At 31.1% G+C, this 17,500-nt stretch overlaps 1 protein-coding gene across 12 annotated transcripts in view; it reads right to left on the bottom strand.

Annotated features, from left to right (window-relative positions):
• LOC106869300 (uncharacterized) overlaps positions 1-17,500 on the bottom strand; it is a 309,763-nt gene that overhangs the window by 44,193 nt on the left and 248,070 nt on the right. For 8 of the 12 annotated variants that reach the window (XR_016242508.1, XM_089354696.1, XM_089354698.1 and 5 more), the window contains one exon: positions 3,268-3,339. The exons of the other annotated variants lie outside the window; for them this stretch is intronic. Coding sequence is in view for 7 of the 8 variants with exons in the window: in XM_089354696.1 (XP_089210822.1) it covers positions 3,268-3,339 (72 nt within the window). In the remaining variant the exon portion in view is untranslated. The remainder of the gene's footprint in view (positions 1-3,267; positions 3,340-17,500) is intronic. 12 annotated transcript variants of the gene reach the window in all.

Here is a 17,500-nt window from a genome sequence, read left to right as displayed (position 1 = left end):
CAGAGGCTGTGATAGAAAATGAGAATTACAAGATCTTGTGGGACTTCGCCATAAAGACCAATGCTACTATTGCGGCAAGAAACCCAGACAAGATTATAGAGGATAAAATTAACAAACAGTACAAGGTCATAGATATTGGAATTCTCTATGATAGCAGAGTCGATACAAAAGATATAGAAAAAGTTAAAATCATTGAAAGAATGAGAAAGTTATAGGTATCTAAATGCATTAGAATTTGACAGAGTACTGACTGTAGAAAGGAAAGAGAAAGTTGAGAAAGTGTACATCAGAAGGATGGGGACTTAAGAAAGTCAAAGGTAAATCGCCCGAATCTAGTGAAGACTATAAATACTCGGACAGAATCGTTACTTAGATATTCAGCATTTTTTGTAAACTGAACAAAATCTAAATTTGCAAATCTAGACAGAATTAGGGAGGTATTCAAAATGAATGGAGGAGTTCATCCTAGAGTAGGGGTAGCGACTGTGTGGAGCTAGCGTGAGTAGACAGCCTCTTGTGTTGGTAAGAGTGCAGAAATTCTATTACGAGCTGCTAGAGTAAATGGATAAAAGCTAAGACAGGAAAAAATCGGATAGATTTGTGGGTACGTAAATCAACGGATGAAAGTGTTACTCATGAAGTTCGTGAATGTAGTATGCTGGCGCAGAAAGAATACAAGAAAAGACATAACAACCTCGGTAGAATAATCCACCAGGAGTAATGTAGATTTTAGCATTCACACTGACAGAGTAATAGAAGCCAGAAGACTTTATCTAGTAGTACTACTAGACAAAAAGAATAAAAAGTGCCAGGTAATTGACTTTAGAGTCCCAAATAATAATTACGTCAGTATGAGAGATATAGAGAAAAATAAGGATAGAGGAAAGAGACATAAAACCTACTTTAGTGCAGCTCCAGAAAACAGTATTATTAAGGACAGCCAGGACACTTAGAAAGGTTCTTCACATCTAAGGTTACTTGTCGTAGCACGATGCTAGGAATTTTTTCCAAACAGTCTAATCTGTTATGCGTAAATAATAATAATAATAATAATAATAATAATAATAATAATACTAATAATAATAATAATAATAATAATAATAATAATAATAACTACACATAACTAAAAATCATGATCTTTATCCTTTGAGATATATTGCAATAAACGAGAATCTGGACGATGGTCAAAATTTCTGTTGGTGATTGAAGAATGATTAGAATTTTGATATAAAATCACCAAAGTAAAAAATTACCCGAAATATATACGCACCACTAATAATAATAATAATAATAATAATAATGATAATAATAATAATAATAATAATAATGATAATAATAATAATAATAATAATAATATCGTTGTATTAGTACTAGTAATTATAATAACTATAATAGTAGAAATAATCATTTCGTGATTGTAGTTGTGTATGGTGGTGGCAGTGGTGATAGTGGTAGTGGTGAAGGTAATGGTTGTATGGTATCGTTAATAGTGGTGGTGGTGTGGAGGTGGTGGTGTTGGTACTGGTCGACGTCATGATGATGATATTCACTATCATGAGGATTACGATGACAATGATGATAATGATGATGCTGATGATGATAATGATGATGATGGTGGTGGTGGTGAGGGAGGCCTTGGTGGTGATGGTGGTGGTGTTGATGGTGATGGTGGTGGTGGGGTGGTGCTGTTGGGGACAGTGACGGTAGTGGTGGTGGTGGTGCTATTGCTATATTTATTAAGTGTTCTCTATGTTCGAATAAATTTCAATAATTACGTACTTATTCTGAACAAGTGCACGGGTGAAAATATAGTAAATTACACAAAAGAAACATATGCGAAAATCAACGTATTATATTTGTGTCGAACAGGGTGGCTTCTAACTAACAGTATATAGATCTATCCGGTTACGTTATTGTACTTATTACTATCAAATATATATATATATATATATATATATATATATATATATATATATATATATATGCATGCATACATATATATATGCATACATATATATATATATGTATATATATGTATATATATATATATATATATATATATATATATATATATATATATGTATATATATATATATATATATATATATATATATATATATATATATGTATATATATAAATATATATATATATATATATATATATATATATATATATATATATATATATATATATATATATATATTCATATATGTGTTATACCTTTCGCATTTATATTTTCATATATATGCATATATGTGTATGTTTGTATGTGTGTGTTTGTTTGGAGGAAAAAGTTTTTAATTAAGGGGTGTATAAAATACACACCTATGATGTAACTGTATCATTTTGAATTGATACTTGCTGATATTTTCCTATGTATTCCATGCAGTTACTTTGAAACCATAAGATCCAAAATCCATTTTTATCTTTCGTAAACGTTTTCTCACATATTCATTATGTCGTATTTGGCGTCGGTAAGTACTGGTACCATACAATGGTTAAGTTATATCGGATTTTTATCAAGAAAGGGGTTTCAATCATTGTATGGTTGTTAATTATCTGTTTAAAATAGTGTTTTTTTTTTCCTTTCTGTTTATATGCTCTGAATATTATCCTAAAATTGAGTTCATCAACGTCTGAAAGTAAGAAATCTTATTGGTCCAAACCAACTGCAAGGAGCTCATACAAAAATATGAGACAACCTAAAACCTATACAAATTTTGACCACAGTCATATTTCTAATACATGATATATATATATATATATATGTATATACATATATATCAGAACAATGAAGAGAATTGAAGAGGCAGAGTTTAAGATTAGTTTTCTGCAATATTCCCAACAAATTTTGAACGTATATTAAATAACGGTACCTAATATGATGTTAGCCTCAACTATATGGAAAATAAAATAAGACTAAAAGTACGACAGACAAGAAGGCGTATAAAAATGAAAATAGTGGAGGGGAGAGAGGGTAAGAACTAAACATGTTAGGTGAAAAATGAAAATATATATATATATATATATATATATATATATATATATATATATATATATATATATATATATATATATATATATATATATATATATATATACATATTTATATTAATATATATATATATGTATATATATATATATATATATATATATATATATATATATATATATATATATATATATATTGATATGCATATATAAAAAATGTTAAAAATTGAAAAGAGTGAGTTGGGGCAGGTAAAGAAAGTACATTCGGAGAATACCTCCAACTTGAGTTGTGGCCAGAATTGGCAAATAGCATGTAGAAAATCCGGCAGCTAAACTCGCAACTTCTCCTAAAAGAACAGATGAATAAATTTGTCATTAATTTTTGTATAAATTTAAATTAAAAGAAAGATAATCCATAGAGAGAACATGCAAAAAGCAAATAAAAATAAGAAAAAGGAATAAATAAAAATGATGATAAAATAAAATAAAATAAATAAAAAGAAAGTGGAAAATGTATATAGTTTTAATAATAATTTTAATTATTATTAGTGATGAGATCAAATAAAATAACCATCGGCTGTTTAAATTTATACCGCTCACAAATATAAATTTACACACACACATATACTCACACAAAGACATGCACGCACGCACAAACAAACATGTATATGTATGTATATAATACATATATGTATGTGTATATATATATATATATATATATATATATATATATATATATATATATATATTGAGAAAAAGTATGCAGTCAGATTTGTGGATAATTCTTTATTAACGCTTCCGTTCCTTTATCGAACTCATCAAGACAAAATTAAACCCAACTTCTCCCCATCCGATTCACTTAAAAGAACAGGGAAACGTTCTGTTCTTATCATTTTGGTTTTAAGTTTGACTTGACGAGTTCGGTAAACGAACGAAAGCGCTATGAAGAATTATCCAGAATCCTGACTGACTCCTTTTTCGCGATATACAATGTCTGTGCACCACTTCAAACACTTTATGCACACATGCATACATAGAGACACACAAACATATATATATATATATATATATATATATATATATATATATATATATAAACACACACACATTGCAGATTTGTGTAAAGATATTAGTATTCATAGATACTAATGAATGTATATTTATCCCTGATATACGTGTCTATGTATTAGTATCTATTAGTGTGTGTGTATGTCTATGCGTGCATCATGTTTTGACATATATATATATATACTTCTATAGAGATACACGCCGGACAAGGGCACATGTACCTACACACTCTCTCACACACATACTCACTTACACACACATACTCACTTACACACACATACATTCACATACACGCACACACACATATATATGTTAGTGTAAAGTATAAGAAAAATAAATTGAGTTATAATTGTTGAACCGTAATTGTACGGGTTTTGAAGTTTATTAAATCCTGCAAATATAAAACATTTGAGCAAAAAAGAATAGCCATAAAGAGATCAGAAAAAGTAAGTTCGAAGTAAATTGCCGTTAACATGCCAATATACGCCTGCGATCAATTCTATCTTGTATTCTATGTTGTATCTGTATTAACGGATACGCACATATTATACAGCACACACACGTACACACATACACGCATATATATATGTACACATAAATTATGTGTGTATATATATGTTTGTGTGTGTCTGTCTGATTGTCTGTCTGTATGTATTTATCTATGTACATACACGTATATGAAAAAATATACAAATAATCTGGTACGGAATCTAATATACATTCTTATGAGTTTGATGTCCTAGTTCATGTATATTTATTCCTGGTGTACGTATCGAACCGAAATACTTTCTCTTGAAGCATTTTCATTTTGTTTGTGTAATTATCCAAGAGCATAAACATTTATTTAATCTGTTTCTTTAATTCTAGAGTCACATTTGAATTTTGGAATCACATTTGAATTTTGGAATCACATTTGAATTTTGGAATCACATTTGAATTTTGGAATCACATTTGAAATACGTTTGCTGAAGATGCCTTTCGAAGTAGAATTGTGATTAAACATTTCCTCATTTCTACAGAAAAACAGTCAAACCTCTTAATGATACGTTAATTATGGAGAAAGTTTAATTCTTTTCTCCTCAAATTTTCAATCGTTACCACCTGCAATTATATCGTAAATTTCATTATTTCAAAAATTGATCTCATTCGATAACTTGCATCATGTTTGCTATAGCTCTTCATATTCATTCTTGCAGAATACCCAATTCTTCGATTTACATCGCGCAGTTCAAATGACTTCGATTATTCTGCGTTGTCGTATTTGTTGGGGGTTTTTTTCTCCATAGTAAACTTCATTAGGCTTTGATTACGCTTAGACATTGATGTCTAGTCTTGTGAATTCTGTGACTTATATCTGATATATATACGATATATGATATATATACATGTATATAGATGTCTGTATGTATGATGTATGTATGCATTGTATATGACTATATATATAGCATATATACTATGTATATTATATACACACATATAGACATATATATATATATATATGTCATTTTTATGTATATATATATATATTTATATATATATATATATATATATAACGTGAGAGAGTTAGGGGTTGGGGGTACAACCCACTAAGGGATAGTATCTATCCAGTATACTGCTGGGAGGGTACCCAATTATTGCTACGCTAGTGCTATACTAGGTGCAATCAATGGGAGCGGGTAAAAGTGGAGTGTGTGTGTGTGTATAAATACATAACTAGCCACCTAGTTCCTTAAGGTGGCGATAAAGATTACTTATACATACAAACATACATACACACACACACACACACACACACACACACACACATATATATATATATATATATATATATATATATATATATATATATATATATATATATATTCATGTATGCATATATATATATATATATATATATGCATACATGAATATATATATATATATATATATATATATATATTCATGTATGCATATATATATATATATATATATATATATATATATATATATGCATACATGAATATATATATATATATATATATATATATATATATATATATGCATTACTTGAATTATCATTATTATCATTTGTCTGTACTGGCCTCTCATTATAATACTCAGTGACTCCAGTTCAATACAAAAGGTAACATAAGTTCCTTAGTGGAAAAACAAAGGTATTTAGCTATCTTTAACGTCGTGGGTTTTATAGGTATTAATATATATATATATATATATATATATATATAAACTGACATACATGAGCAATCTGAAATCGTACATATAAATATAATTATGAATTCGTTTAAAAATATACAGAGAATGAATTTCAAAATAACATGCACGCATCCACACATGAACGCATACGTGTGTGTCAGTGGATATGGGCATGTATGAATGTAAGAATATATGCATATATATGCCTATGCTATATATATGAATGTACTCACGCACAGACACTCGCACACACGCGCGTATACACATACACGCACACACACATATGCACACACACATATGCACACACATATTTTCTTAGCCATGTTTTGGAAACGATATAAGTCCAGTCAGACAGTGTATTTTGAAAGATTAACCATACAAATCACAATATACCCAAGAATATATATTGCATGGAGTTAGGAGGACTCGGGAATGAAAAAGTTCGTGATAGTTCAGATGTAGTTAGACACACTTCGATATAAAGTAGAAATATTAATTCTATAGTGTTAATGATATACACCAACACCAAAAAGTGAAGGGAGGCAATAAACCGCACAGGAAATAGTGGATGGGTACATCGCCTTTAAATATGAGACACCTACTGCTTCGAAAGAACACGTCTATGAGGGAGACCCGATTTTGCGTGAGGAGACATTCTTCACCTCTCTGAATGAATTGAAAGGCGTGAGCTTGTGTGTGTGTGTGTGTGTGTGTGTGTGTGTGTGTGTGTGTAAGCTACAGAGAAAGAATGTGAAAGAGAGTGAGAGTTACATAATGAACTATTTTTATGGCTATTTTAGAAATGTTATCGTAGGCTGATTCGGAATAGACTTCCAAAATGCACAATAAACCTCCTACGCAAAAATATATCCAAAATCGAAATATTTCTAAGGTAATATTGCGAATAGAAAAGGCAACTGTAGCAACGTCTGAAGAAATTAACAAATAATGATAATACTTTTTTCTAACTTTGGTATAAGACCAGCAATAGTTTTAGGGACCATAAATACTTTGGTATTTTGAACTATATAAAGTGCATTCCACACAGATGAAAGAAGAGGGCGAAAAAATGGCCATAAAAGATTACACGAAATGCAAGAAGATTATTGGTATTGTCCATACCTGACAAGGCTGAAGAATGGTTGAGGAATGCCAGAACATATCTGCGACTGAAGGATTTTGCATTGCGGCATAAGGGCACGTTTGACACCAGAAATAACCCAACGCATATAAGGAAGACCAAAATCGTATATGGAATATATATGTTAACTTCGAAAAAAAAAAAACCAAGCACAGTATCTATCACTTCTCAGGTACTACCAAACAATAAGGCACTAGACAGATTTGGAGATTTCCTCATTCTGAAACAAACAGATGTTCTGTTTTATCCATTTTGATCTTATGATGAGGTGTATATTTCATTTCATTCGGAGAGAAGAATTTCTCCTCACGCAAAATGAGTTCTCCTTCCTAGATGTTTTCTTTCAGCATGTGATTACATCACGTGTGTCAATACCAAGCTAAAGACGGTAAATGTCATTGATAATGAAAACGATGAAAATTAAAACTGATTTAATATTCTCACAGTAATAGTGGTACTGCCATAATATTTTGTGTCAAGAAAGGTGCAGGAGAAATATTACGTCTATTCTGAGATATTGTGATTGACGTATAAAGTGATTTAAACATCAGCCGATAAGGAAGAGGTGCAATTACAAATACCATTAATGAAAGTTCCAACATGATGAAAGCAATATCTTCTGAGTTGAGTATGGACTTCTGAAAATATACTCAGGGCTGATTATATCCTATCAGATCCTGGAATTGGACAGGTCAAACTTTATAACACCTTGAAAGGGAATAATTTGAATTCCGATAAAAAGGAAGTTTGATTAAGTACTGCGTAAACCTGAGAAAATTACCATCATTGATAGAGAACTAGACCGATCATAATTAGACAATTGCCGTTGCTACATAACAAGATATGATTTCTCTAATGTTGAATTGGAAACGTCTACCTGGTGGTATGTACAAAAATTAAAGATTTGACAATATAGAAAAGAAAAAAGAACATCTCTGGGTAAAAGTTTTATGATTGCAAGGCTGTCAGCTGGCAGAAACGTTAGCACTCCGGGTGAAATGCTTAGCGGTATTTCGTCTGTTTTTACATTCCGAGTTCAAATTACGCAGAGGTCAACTTTGTCTTTCATCCTTTCAGAGTCGATAAATAAAGTGCCAGTTGCGTACTGGCGTCGATCTAATTGACTGGCCCCTTCCCCAAGAAGAATATTATGATTGCTTTTTGTACTTCAATTATAAACCTACATTTGTACAGGTAGATATTGGTGGACTTTATTATTTTTCTAAATTTTGAAAGACTTGCGCATCTCAGGCAAATGCGATATGTAACAGTTATTCTATAAATCCAATTAATAAGAGAAATATGAGAAACATAGAAAACATTTTTTTTTGTTTTTGAAATTTTGCAATGAGAGTACCTTGTATCACAGGAACCAATACCTTGTTTATAGACTTGATTGAAATAAATACATAACAACCAAACGTTTGATAATGTTATTAATGTGTCTGTCGTAATAAAATATAGCGTTATATCTTTACAAAAATATACTAAAAGATCCGAAAATTAAAAATAAAAACTGTAGAGTATCAGCTTTTAATTTATATTCTCCTACGAAATGTTGTTTACTGATAAAGATGAAATAGCTTAAATAACATTCAAAACAGAAAATGGACTGTGAAATAACATCATGTGCTCTCATCAAATTTCAATTTACTGTTTGTACTTTGATATTTCCTAGAGAAACACTAAATTTACGAAATTTTATGACTGAAATCATCAAATGAAGTAGAAGGAAATTCATGTAAATCATTTAAGGAAATTAACGTAGCAATTGAGTTAGGAATGCTGATTAATTCCAACAAATTCATTTACTAATTACATAGTTGCTGTCATTATAACTGAGATCCATATCAGCCTTGATCGAGCAGACCAAAGAAAGTTCTAAAAATCAATGTTATTGTAATTGTAAAGTTTGAAACACCATATTTCGCACTTCTATATTCTTCATAGATATGTTAAGTAATGGCATAACTTAAATAATCAAATTTTGGTTTACTAATATTAACAGAAATGGATTGTAGTTGTTAATCTTTTCCGTTCAAGACAGATAAAATATCCATTTTTACATTTGGGAAAGCAAGGCCATATGTGCCACAATCGAAAATACTACCCGTTTCTTCTTTGAGGCCCGGGTTTCTTAACCGGTATTGGGAAATTACTTTCTTTGTGTCTATAAATTTATATGGTGCTGCCCGTGTAGGCTTTTTCTTATCATCACTCTGATATGGCAGTCTATAGCCCCATTTACACCATATTTTTAGCCATTTCCCAATTTATGATGGTTGTTTTTGTTTTACTACGTAATTATTTTTAATTTCATTCTCTAGTATGAATTTTTGTGGAATTCTTTTTTCTTAAGATAGAAAATAATGTTTTTTTTCTGATTTGTGTTAATTTTTCCATGATTCTTAACGCAATATATTTCCATTTCCCTAGAGGATATTTCATCAAAGTCTTACAGCTCTCTCGGAATTTATGTGCCAAAATTTTTAACTATTATTATCATTATTATTTATAACAACATCAGCAGTACCATCAGATACAACAACGAAAGGGGCAACAGGAACAAGAATTAAAGGAGCAACAATAGCTACAACTACCATAGGGGGATCTAATTTTCTGTCAGCGAGAATTCATCCCATCATAAAATGAAACAAAATTCGTAGTTTTTTTAGCAAGACCAACAAAACGTCTAATAGAAGGCACTTGACATGATTGAGCTTCATCCAATCGAAGTGCATATCGAGGAAGAGATGGCGATCAGAATACAAGAAGCGTAGGAAAGATCGACTATCATCAAAGTGAAAGTCAACATGCATCAAGACTTTGGGAATTACTTGCCGACCTTGAATAAAGAGCTCGTCAACATATATTTAGGACTCACTAGAGTAATAAGAAAGGTCAACTAAACTGAAAAACAAGCAGACTTCCAAATTTGACACATTTTGTCTTAATGGTTGTAAGTTAATGGCACAGAGAATACATCATTATACTCTTTCATTCATTACGTTTTTATTATTTAGACATTTCTCCATAAAGTTTTAACCTAGTCTCCTTATCCATTGACACTTCCCGTCGTTTTGATATAATTTGTATTCCACACACGTCTTTGTGAGTATTCTTTTTAATGACTAATATCTTTATATGAATTGTGTCTATAGTTAGTAGCTAATCAAGAAAACTGATTATTATATCACACACTATAACTTCGCGCTGCTAGATCTTTCTGATTTTTCACATTATGGTCTTTTATAAATGTACAACTTGTGTGGTGAAATAGTTCTGTTTCATTTCGTCACCACACTTGTTTATGTTTTCCAGTATTATCTGTACTGTACATAATGCATAATGCTACTTGCAATATTTCATTGGTAACCCTCTCGAATTGCAGTGTGAGATGTAATAATCCCGAGTATAGATTCTGTATAGATTATAATCTCGTGCATATAATTTTGTATAGATTATGTTTGTATGATTATTGTGTAAATCGTGTTTAGGAAATTGTTATATTTAATGTTCATTTCATAGAGTATGTACCGTGCAAGCTATTATTTTATTGAATGATGACTATTTATGGTATATATTGTTTAGAGATTTTTATCATACTATTTTATTCCTTAGATCCAGCAGCTCACAATTTCTTTATCAACATAAGGGTCATTTTTATTATATTTGTCCTTGATTATTATATCTGGGTGGCCTACATTGATATTCTTGTTCGAATGAACAGGCATACCCCAGATGATTGCACCTGGATTGTTGGACGTGCCATGCTTCTCCGTTTTCAAGTCAAGGTTTCGGTATACTATCCAGCAGATATACCTACCAACTCGATATACTAGAGTAACCGAAAATAATGAGACCGATTATTGTTTCTATATGACTGCATGCTTCCAGCACAAAAATTAAGAGACATTGCTGATAGATGGAAATTAGCTTCGTTCTGGAAGATACACGTAAGACTGAGGGAGGGATGAATCCACTACCGCTTAACAGTCGCAAAATATCTATGCGCTAAAATAATTGATGAAGTTGTTTTACATTAGTATACTGCCGAAGGATACGAAGTGGTTAAAATCGTGAATATTTTAGAGTACAACACAGAAGTAAATGCATTAAGCAAAAACATTTCACAAACATGCAATAATTGCCAGGATATAATTCTTCCGTCTGTTAGTCTCTTTATCATATCCTGAATGCGACTTTAAATTGCATCCTATTATGGGGCCGTGGTTTGGGTTGGTATTTCAATATGTTGAGCTGTATAGAACCGTCTCTTAGCCATTATTCCTCTCAGTTCTAATATGGCTCTCAGTTCTAATATAGCTCCCAGCTATGAAATAATTATCTTGTCATGAAACTGCCTCCGGAAGAAAGTCATTCACAGACGCTCCAACGGGTCCCGGCTGATAAGATCCTTCAACTCTTTACGTGCTCCGCAAAAGAAGGATATACTACAAATCCTGCAACCTGAAAAGTGCTCGACTTGTGGCAATTCTTCCACCAAATCCGTGAAAGTTACACAGGCGGTGAGAGAGTGAGACAGGCTCTATACAAGACATGCCCACTATAATATATTAATCTTCCAGGTTGCTCAGTAAACCAAGGCACCAGCAGCAATACCATCGCACTTTCTTCATAAGTTCAAAGACAATAGTAAAAAGTCGACAGGTACAGGCAGATGATGCCGCTGGAGATCTTCAGCTCTGACGTTGCACACCAGCACCTATAGTGTGATGTTTGCTTTCCACAGAACTGTTTATATATAACTGAACTCTCATTTCTCCCGTCATAATACCAATTAACCGCACTAGAACAAAAGCTTAACCATCTACTTCAAAGACAAGCATACATAGGACGAGTATTAATACTTTAATACTAAAGAAGACTTTTTGAACGTTTTCCCTTCTAACAGTCTGAGAGAGCCAGTAAATTTTCTCAAGTTATCTCTTTTTTTTTTTCCTGACTCTACAATGAATAAAACAGGCTGAATATGAATAATAATGCACTAAAAGAAACGTTAATTCAAGTAATAAAATAAAATACTTGTTAGACCTATAACACTTAGTTTCAGTTATTAGATAATCTAATTTCAGAATCGCATTGTTTAACTCTGAATATATAATATACAGTACTGATTTCATGGTGTAATTGTTCATGTTAAGGCAATATTCATATTCCTCTATAAATCCTAAATCGGTATCATATTAATTTATTTCTAATTTAACAATTTTCTCTCTTCCTCTACTTACTTACACACAACCATATATGCATGCATATATATATATACATATATATATATATATATATATATATATATATATATATATATATATATATATATATATATATATATATATATATATATATATAGAGAGAGAGAGAGAGAGAGAGAGAGAGAGAGAGAGAGAGTAGAGACAGGTGTTCTCTGTATAGAATACTCTTCGTAGTGCGCAAGAGATTTGAACTTGAGCAGGTAGAGGACTAAATATAGAGACAGGTAAGTTAAGCAAGTAGATATACAAAAATTATTAAATACATTTAATACAAAAAATGTACATACGTATACATATGAAAAAAGTCCGACTTACACAGATATCAGGAATTAAAGGGGGTTGAGTAGAAGTTCTACGAGTCCAGCATCTCTTTCTGGGGGCTTGGTGGTCCAAACTATTTGTTGTAACTTGATTCCATCATCGGATACCATTAGCCGTCGCCTTCAGGAAAGAATTTTACAATTGCGGTGTTGACAGAATGGAGATTATACATAATACTTTGGACCAAGCAATACTTTGGACCACCAAACACCCACAAACAGCTATTGGACTCATAAAACTCTACTCAACCCCCTTAATTCCTGATATCATTTCCATTCTGTGTAAGTCGGACATTTTTTTGTATTAAATGTACTTGATACTTTTTGTTTATCGACTTCCTTAACTTGTCCTTACATTTACTCTTCTATATATAATATATATATATACCTATATATATATATGTACATATATATACATATATATATACATACATATATATATATATATATATATTATATATATATACATACATAGATACATATATACATATATATATATATATATATATATATATATATATATATATATATATATATATGCAGACAGCCTGAAAGGCAGATGGATAGACAGATAGATAGATAGATAGATAGATAGATAGATAGATAGACAGATAGACAGATAGAAAGACAGATAGATAGATAGATAGATAGATAGATAGATAGATAGATAGATAGATAGATAGACAGACAGACAGATAGATAGATAGATAGATAGATAGATAGATAGATAGATAGATAGATAGATAGATAGATAGATAAAGTTGGATTAAAAATTGGTTTCTCTTTTGGATTGCTTCGATGGAGAATTAAAAGCTGACAAATGCAAAACCAATCAAATGTCAGACATGATGTAAATTAAATGAATACTTTAATCTGACACATGGTAATCTTATTATCGAAAACCAATGCTGCAATCCTTAGTTTTGTTTTATTTTATCCGTTATCGATGCTGAATTGTGAACTGGTTGAATTTCTAAGTAAAGGTTTAATAAAAATAAATTTTGACATAACAAATCAATTAGTAAAAAAAAATAAAAGGTATTATTTTAAACGTATTAAATAAAATATGAATAATACCTATTGTATTAAAGAAAGGTAATTCCAACAAATTAGGGAAAGGAAAAGGGAATATTGCATTTAATTTATAAAACGGTGCATAATTGATGTAATTAAGGCGTGGAATTTTCCAACTGGGATTCATTTGAGTCTTAAATTATGTATCCGAAACTGTATCGCTTACATAGCTAATGTGTGCAGTGAAGCACTTTAAACTTTCATGTATGTGTGTGCATAAGTATTAATGTGGATGTTTGTGGAGTGGTCTGCATGTGGGTGTATTTTTCTGCCTTATGTTTATAATTTCTTATCAATACAAATGCGCCGTTTATACTGAGTGTGTATACAGCATTGCAGAGAGACTGCCCTCCTGAAATATAACTCTATAATTTTCTAGCCCTTTTCAGTGACAATAGAAGCAACCAACTTTAGAATTGTGGTTCCGGAGGAAGCCAGGTTTTTCTGTGGTTTTGTTACTAGCTGGAACTTTTTTTAAATCGAGCATATTCTAGTATCCACAAGCGAGAAATAGAATCGAATATTTCCTGTAATCCAGCTAGCCTGAACTATTTCGTTCTATGCCATCGCACAACTGATATCACAGCCATCTTAATCAAAAGGTATTCAGCATATCAACAAAATATTAATTCAGCTATAATATCATCTCAATGATCATGGAAGAGTGGATTCAGGCATTCTGTCCACATTTTATATATAAGATTCTGGAATATAATTGACCGGTAGTTTTTAGCCATGTAAGTGGTATTGTTTGGGATATTTGTATTGTTCCTGCTAGTGCCAATCAGTTCGGTGTGTTTACTTATATATCTATTAAGAGCTTATTGGTGCAGATCATGAAGATGTCAGTCCTTTTGTAGCGATGCCCGACAATTAAACCCGTTCTCCTTGCTTTCCTATCCTGATGTTTTTAAATTACACTCTTAAAGGTTCAACATTGATGCTGTACGCTTTTAGTTTGATAGAGGAACAATAATTCTTTCGGATTTTTTTCTAGACATCCTTTAACTTGACTAAGCTCCTTTGTCTCACTCCACCTTTTTATCCCGTTTCTAATACGAAGCCTCTCTGCGATAAATCACTCTCCACTCATATCACCACAAACCGTTGTTTGGTTTCGGTTAAATTTCATTATTATCTTTCTTTCAGCTACTCTCTACTGAGGCGGAGATTTCGCTGGCAGATTTTATCTTCCTGTGTGAGAGGAGTTAATTTGCACTCGATTGTTGTCAGATTACTGTCTCCAGACACGTTTCTAGTTAGCTTTTCATTCTTTGTTCTTGGGGAGTGTAATTATTTTTTCTGTGTACTCATGTTATAAGCTATAACACATAACTGATAATTCTTCACAGACTTACGATTCCCCTTTTGTTCCAAATTTCAACTAACAAGATGGCAATTTTTGTTTTACAGTATTGCTTTTTGTCCAGTTCTTCAATATGTCGAAAACGCTTCTTTGCAGCAGTTCAGTTAAAAGAGCATATAATTAAGCGTTCACTTGCGAAGCTGAAATGTCTTTACATTTCTTTGAATATTCACTGCTGATTTCATTAAACAGTACTGGAACCAGTTGATTTGGAGACTTTTAATTATCCTAATTAAACATGGTATTTTCTGAAGAGATATTTTAAAAATTGAAATAATCTTCTCTTGAAAGATTTCTCTTAGAATATATTCCAATCGTTTATATTTCTTCTCGAATATTAGTATATTTTTATGATCGCTGTTCTCGCTGGATTTGCAGTCTGGGTACAAGCTGACAAAATGGCATCAGAGCCGTCAGCTTGAATGATAAACTTGATAGGAACATTAGGGGCCGTGATACTGGTGAAATCATATCCTATCTAGCAGATCCATGTGGTGTTATTTTGATAGTATTTATTCTTTCGAGAATAAAATTAACCTCGTCATTTTTCAAGAAAATATTACCGTTAATCGACTACCCCAGCAATATCAGTTATTAACGTTGTTCATTGTGCTTTTATTTGATTCCCCCATGGGAGATTCGCGTTTGAGTTGAGTATGATAACAATTCTGGATAAACGTACTCTTTAATGCAAATAATCAGAAGAATAATCAATTATTTTTTAGATAGTCAGGTAGTTGTGAGATTATGTTAAGATAGCATTTATTCTATATCAAAGAATACTTTCCTATCCCCAAAATTCGTCTGCTCTCACCCAGGGTGTCATATAAGTTTGTCTGAATTTATGAATCTATGTAAGAACTTGAAGGCATGAATGTAAATGTCAGTTACGCCTATAGTACAATTTCAAAATGCAAGATTATATTGAGTTTAGTTGTTATCATATTTTTATGCTACGCGACTCAATGGAAGAAAATTTGGGAATCAGTTGATTTAAGAATAGTTTATTCCAGCCATATGATTTTATATCCTTAAAAGGTTTCTTCACTTTAGGGAGAACTAAACACAAGCTAAAATTTTGAACGATAACGCTGACATAAAATTGTACTGTCTAGTGCTTTAATTGGATATGTCACTCTTCTTCATATCATAACTATGTTTATTTTGAATTTCTCTTTATTTAAAATCAAATTTTGGCCAAATATGTGAATTAACATAGTTCAAATAAACTGGGGTTTGAAATTGGCAAACATTCTATTTAAACGTGTATGTTCATGTTTAAGATCCTGTTTTTCAAGATCTCAGTAATGTAGAGGGTTATATACCATATGAATTTATCACACTGTTCGATAGGAGAAGGGGAAAATGGAGAATAGAATAGAACGCTTTGACCAAATATATTTAAAAACTACCTGCAACAAAAACGATAAGAGAAAATAGCAAAAATTCACATTTTTTATATACTTCTCTCTTGAATTTTTGAATCAATTTACAAAACTTAACATTTTCTGTTTTGAAACAGAAATGGCATGATGCGTCTAAAGAGTCTGTTCGGCTGTTATCTATTTCAAGTGAATAGATCTTATCTTTAGGTTAACTGCTGAAGGAATAAAATCTTTTTCAATGCTAAAGAGGTTTCTGATACATCTGATTTTGGTAATCTTTTATATTGGTAAATTATATTTTTCTATAAGATAAATGCTCTAGTTATCCTTCTTTGTAAGTAATAATTCTATCAAAATCATATTACGTTATCTAATGGTTACGGAGTCGTAAATATTATTCATTCTGTCTTTTTCCGGTCAATTATTTTGGTATTTTCATTATTTTTTCAAAATAACAATGATGCCTAATATAGCCACAAGAACATGCTATCATAATCATCATCATAATGCAGGATTATTATGGTAATAATAATAATGATAATAATATTGAATATTATTACAATTAATATTAATATTATTATTGTTATTCATAATATCATTGACACTAGTATCACTATATTGTTGTTGTTGTTGTTGTTTTAATTCTGTTTGCCTGATTTTGTTGTACCACGTGGAAGTATTGGTC

This window comes from Octopus bimaculoides, chromosome 7 (assembly GCF_046866305.1).
Source record: "Octopus bimaculoides isolate indiv1 chromosome 7, ASM4686630v1, whole genome shotgun sequence".
Classification (NCBI taxonomy): Eukaryota; Metazoa; Mollusca; class Cephalopoda; order Octopoda; family Octopodidae; genus Octopus; species Octopus bimaculoides.
This window is presented reverse-complemented; position numbering and strand designations above follow the sequence as displayed.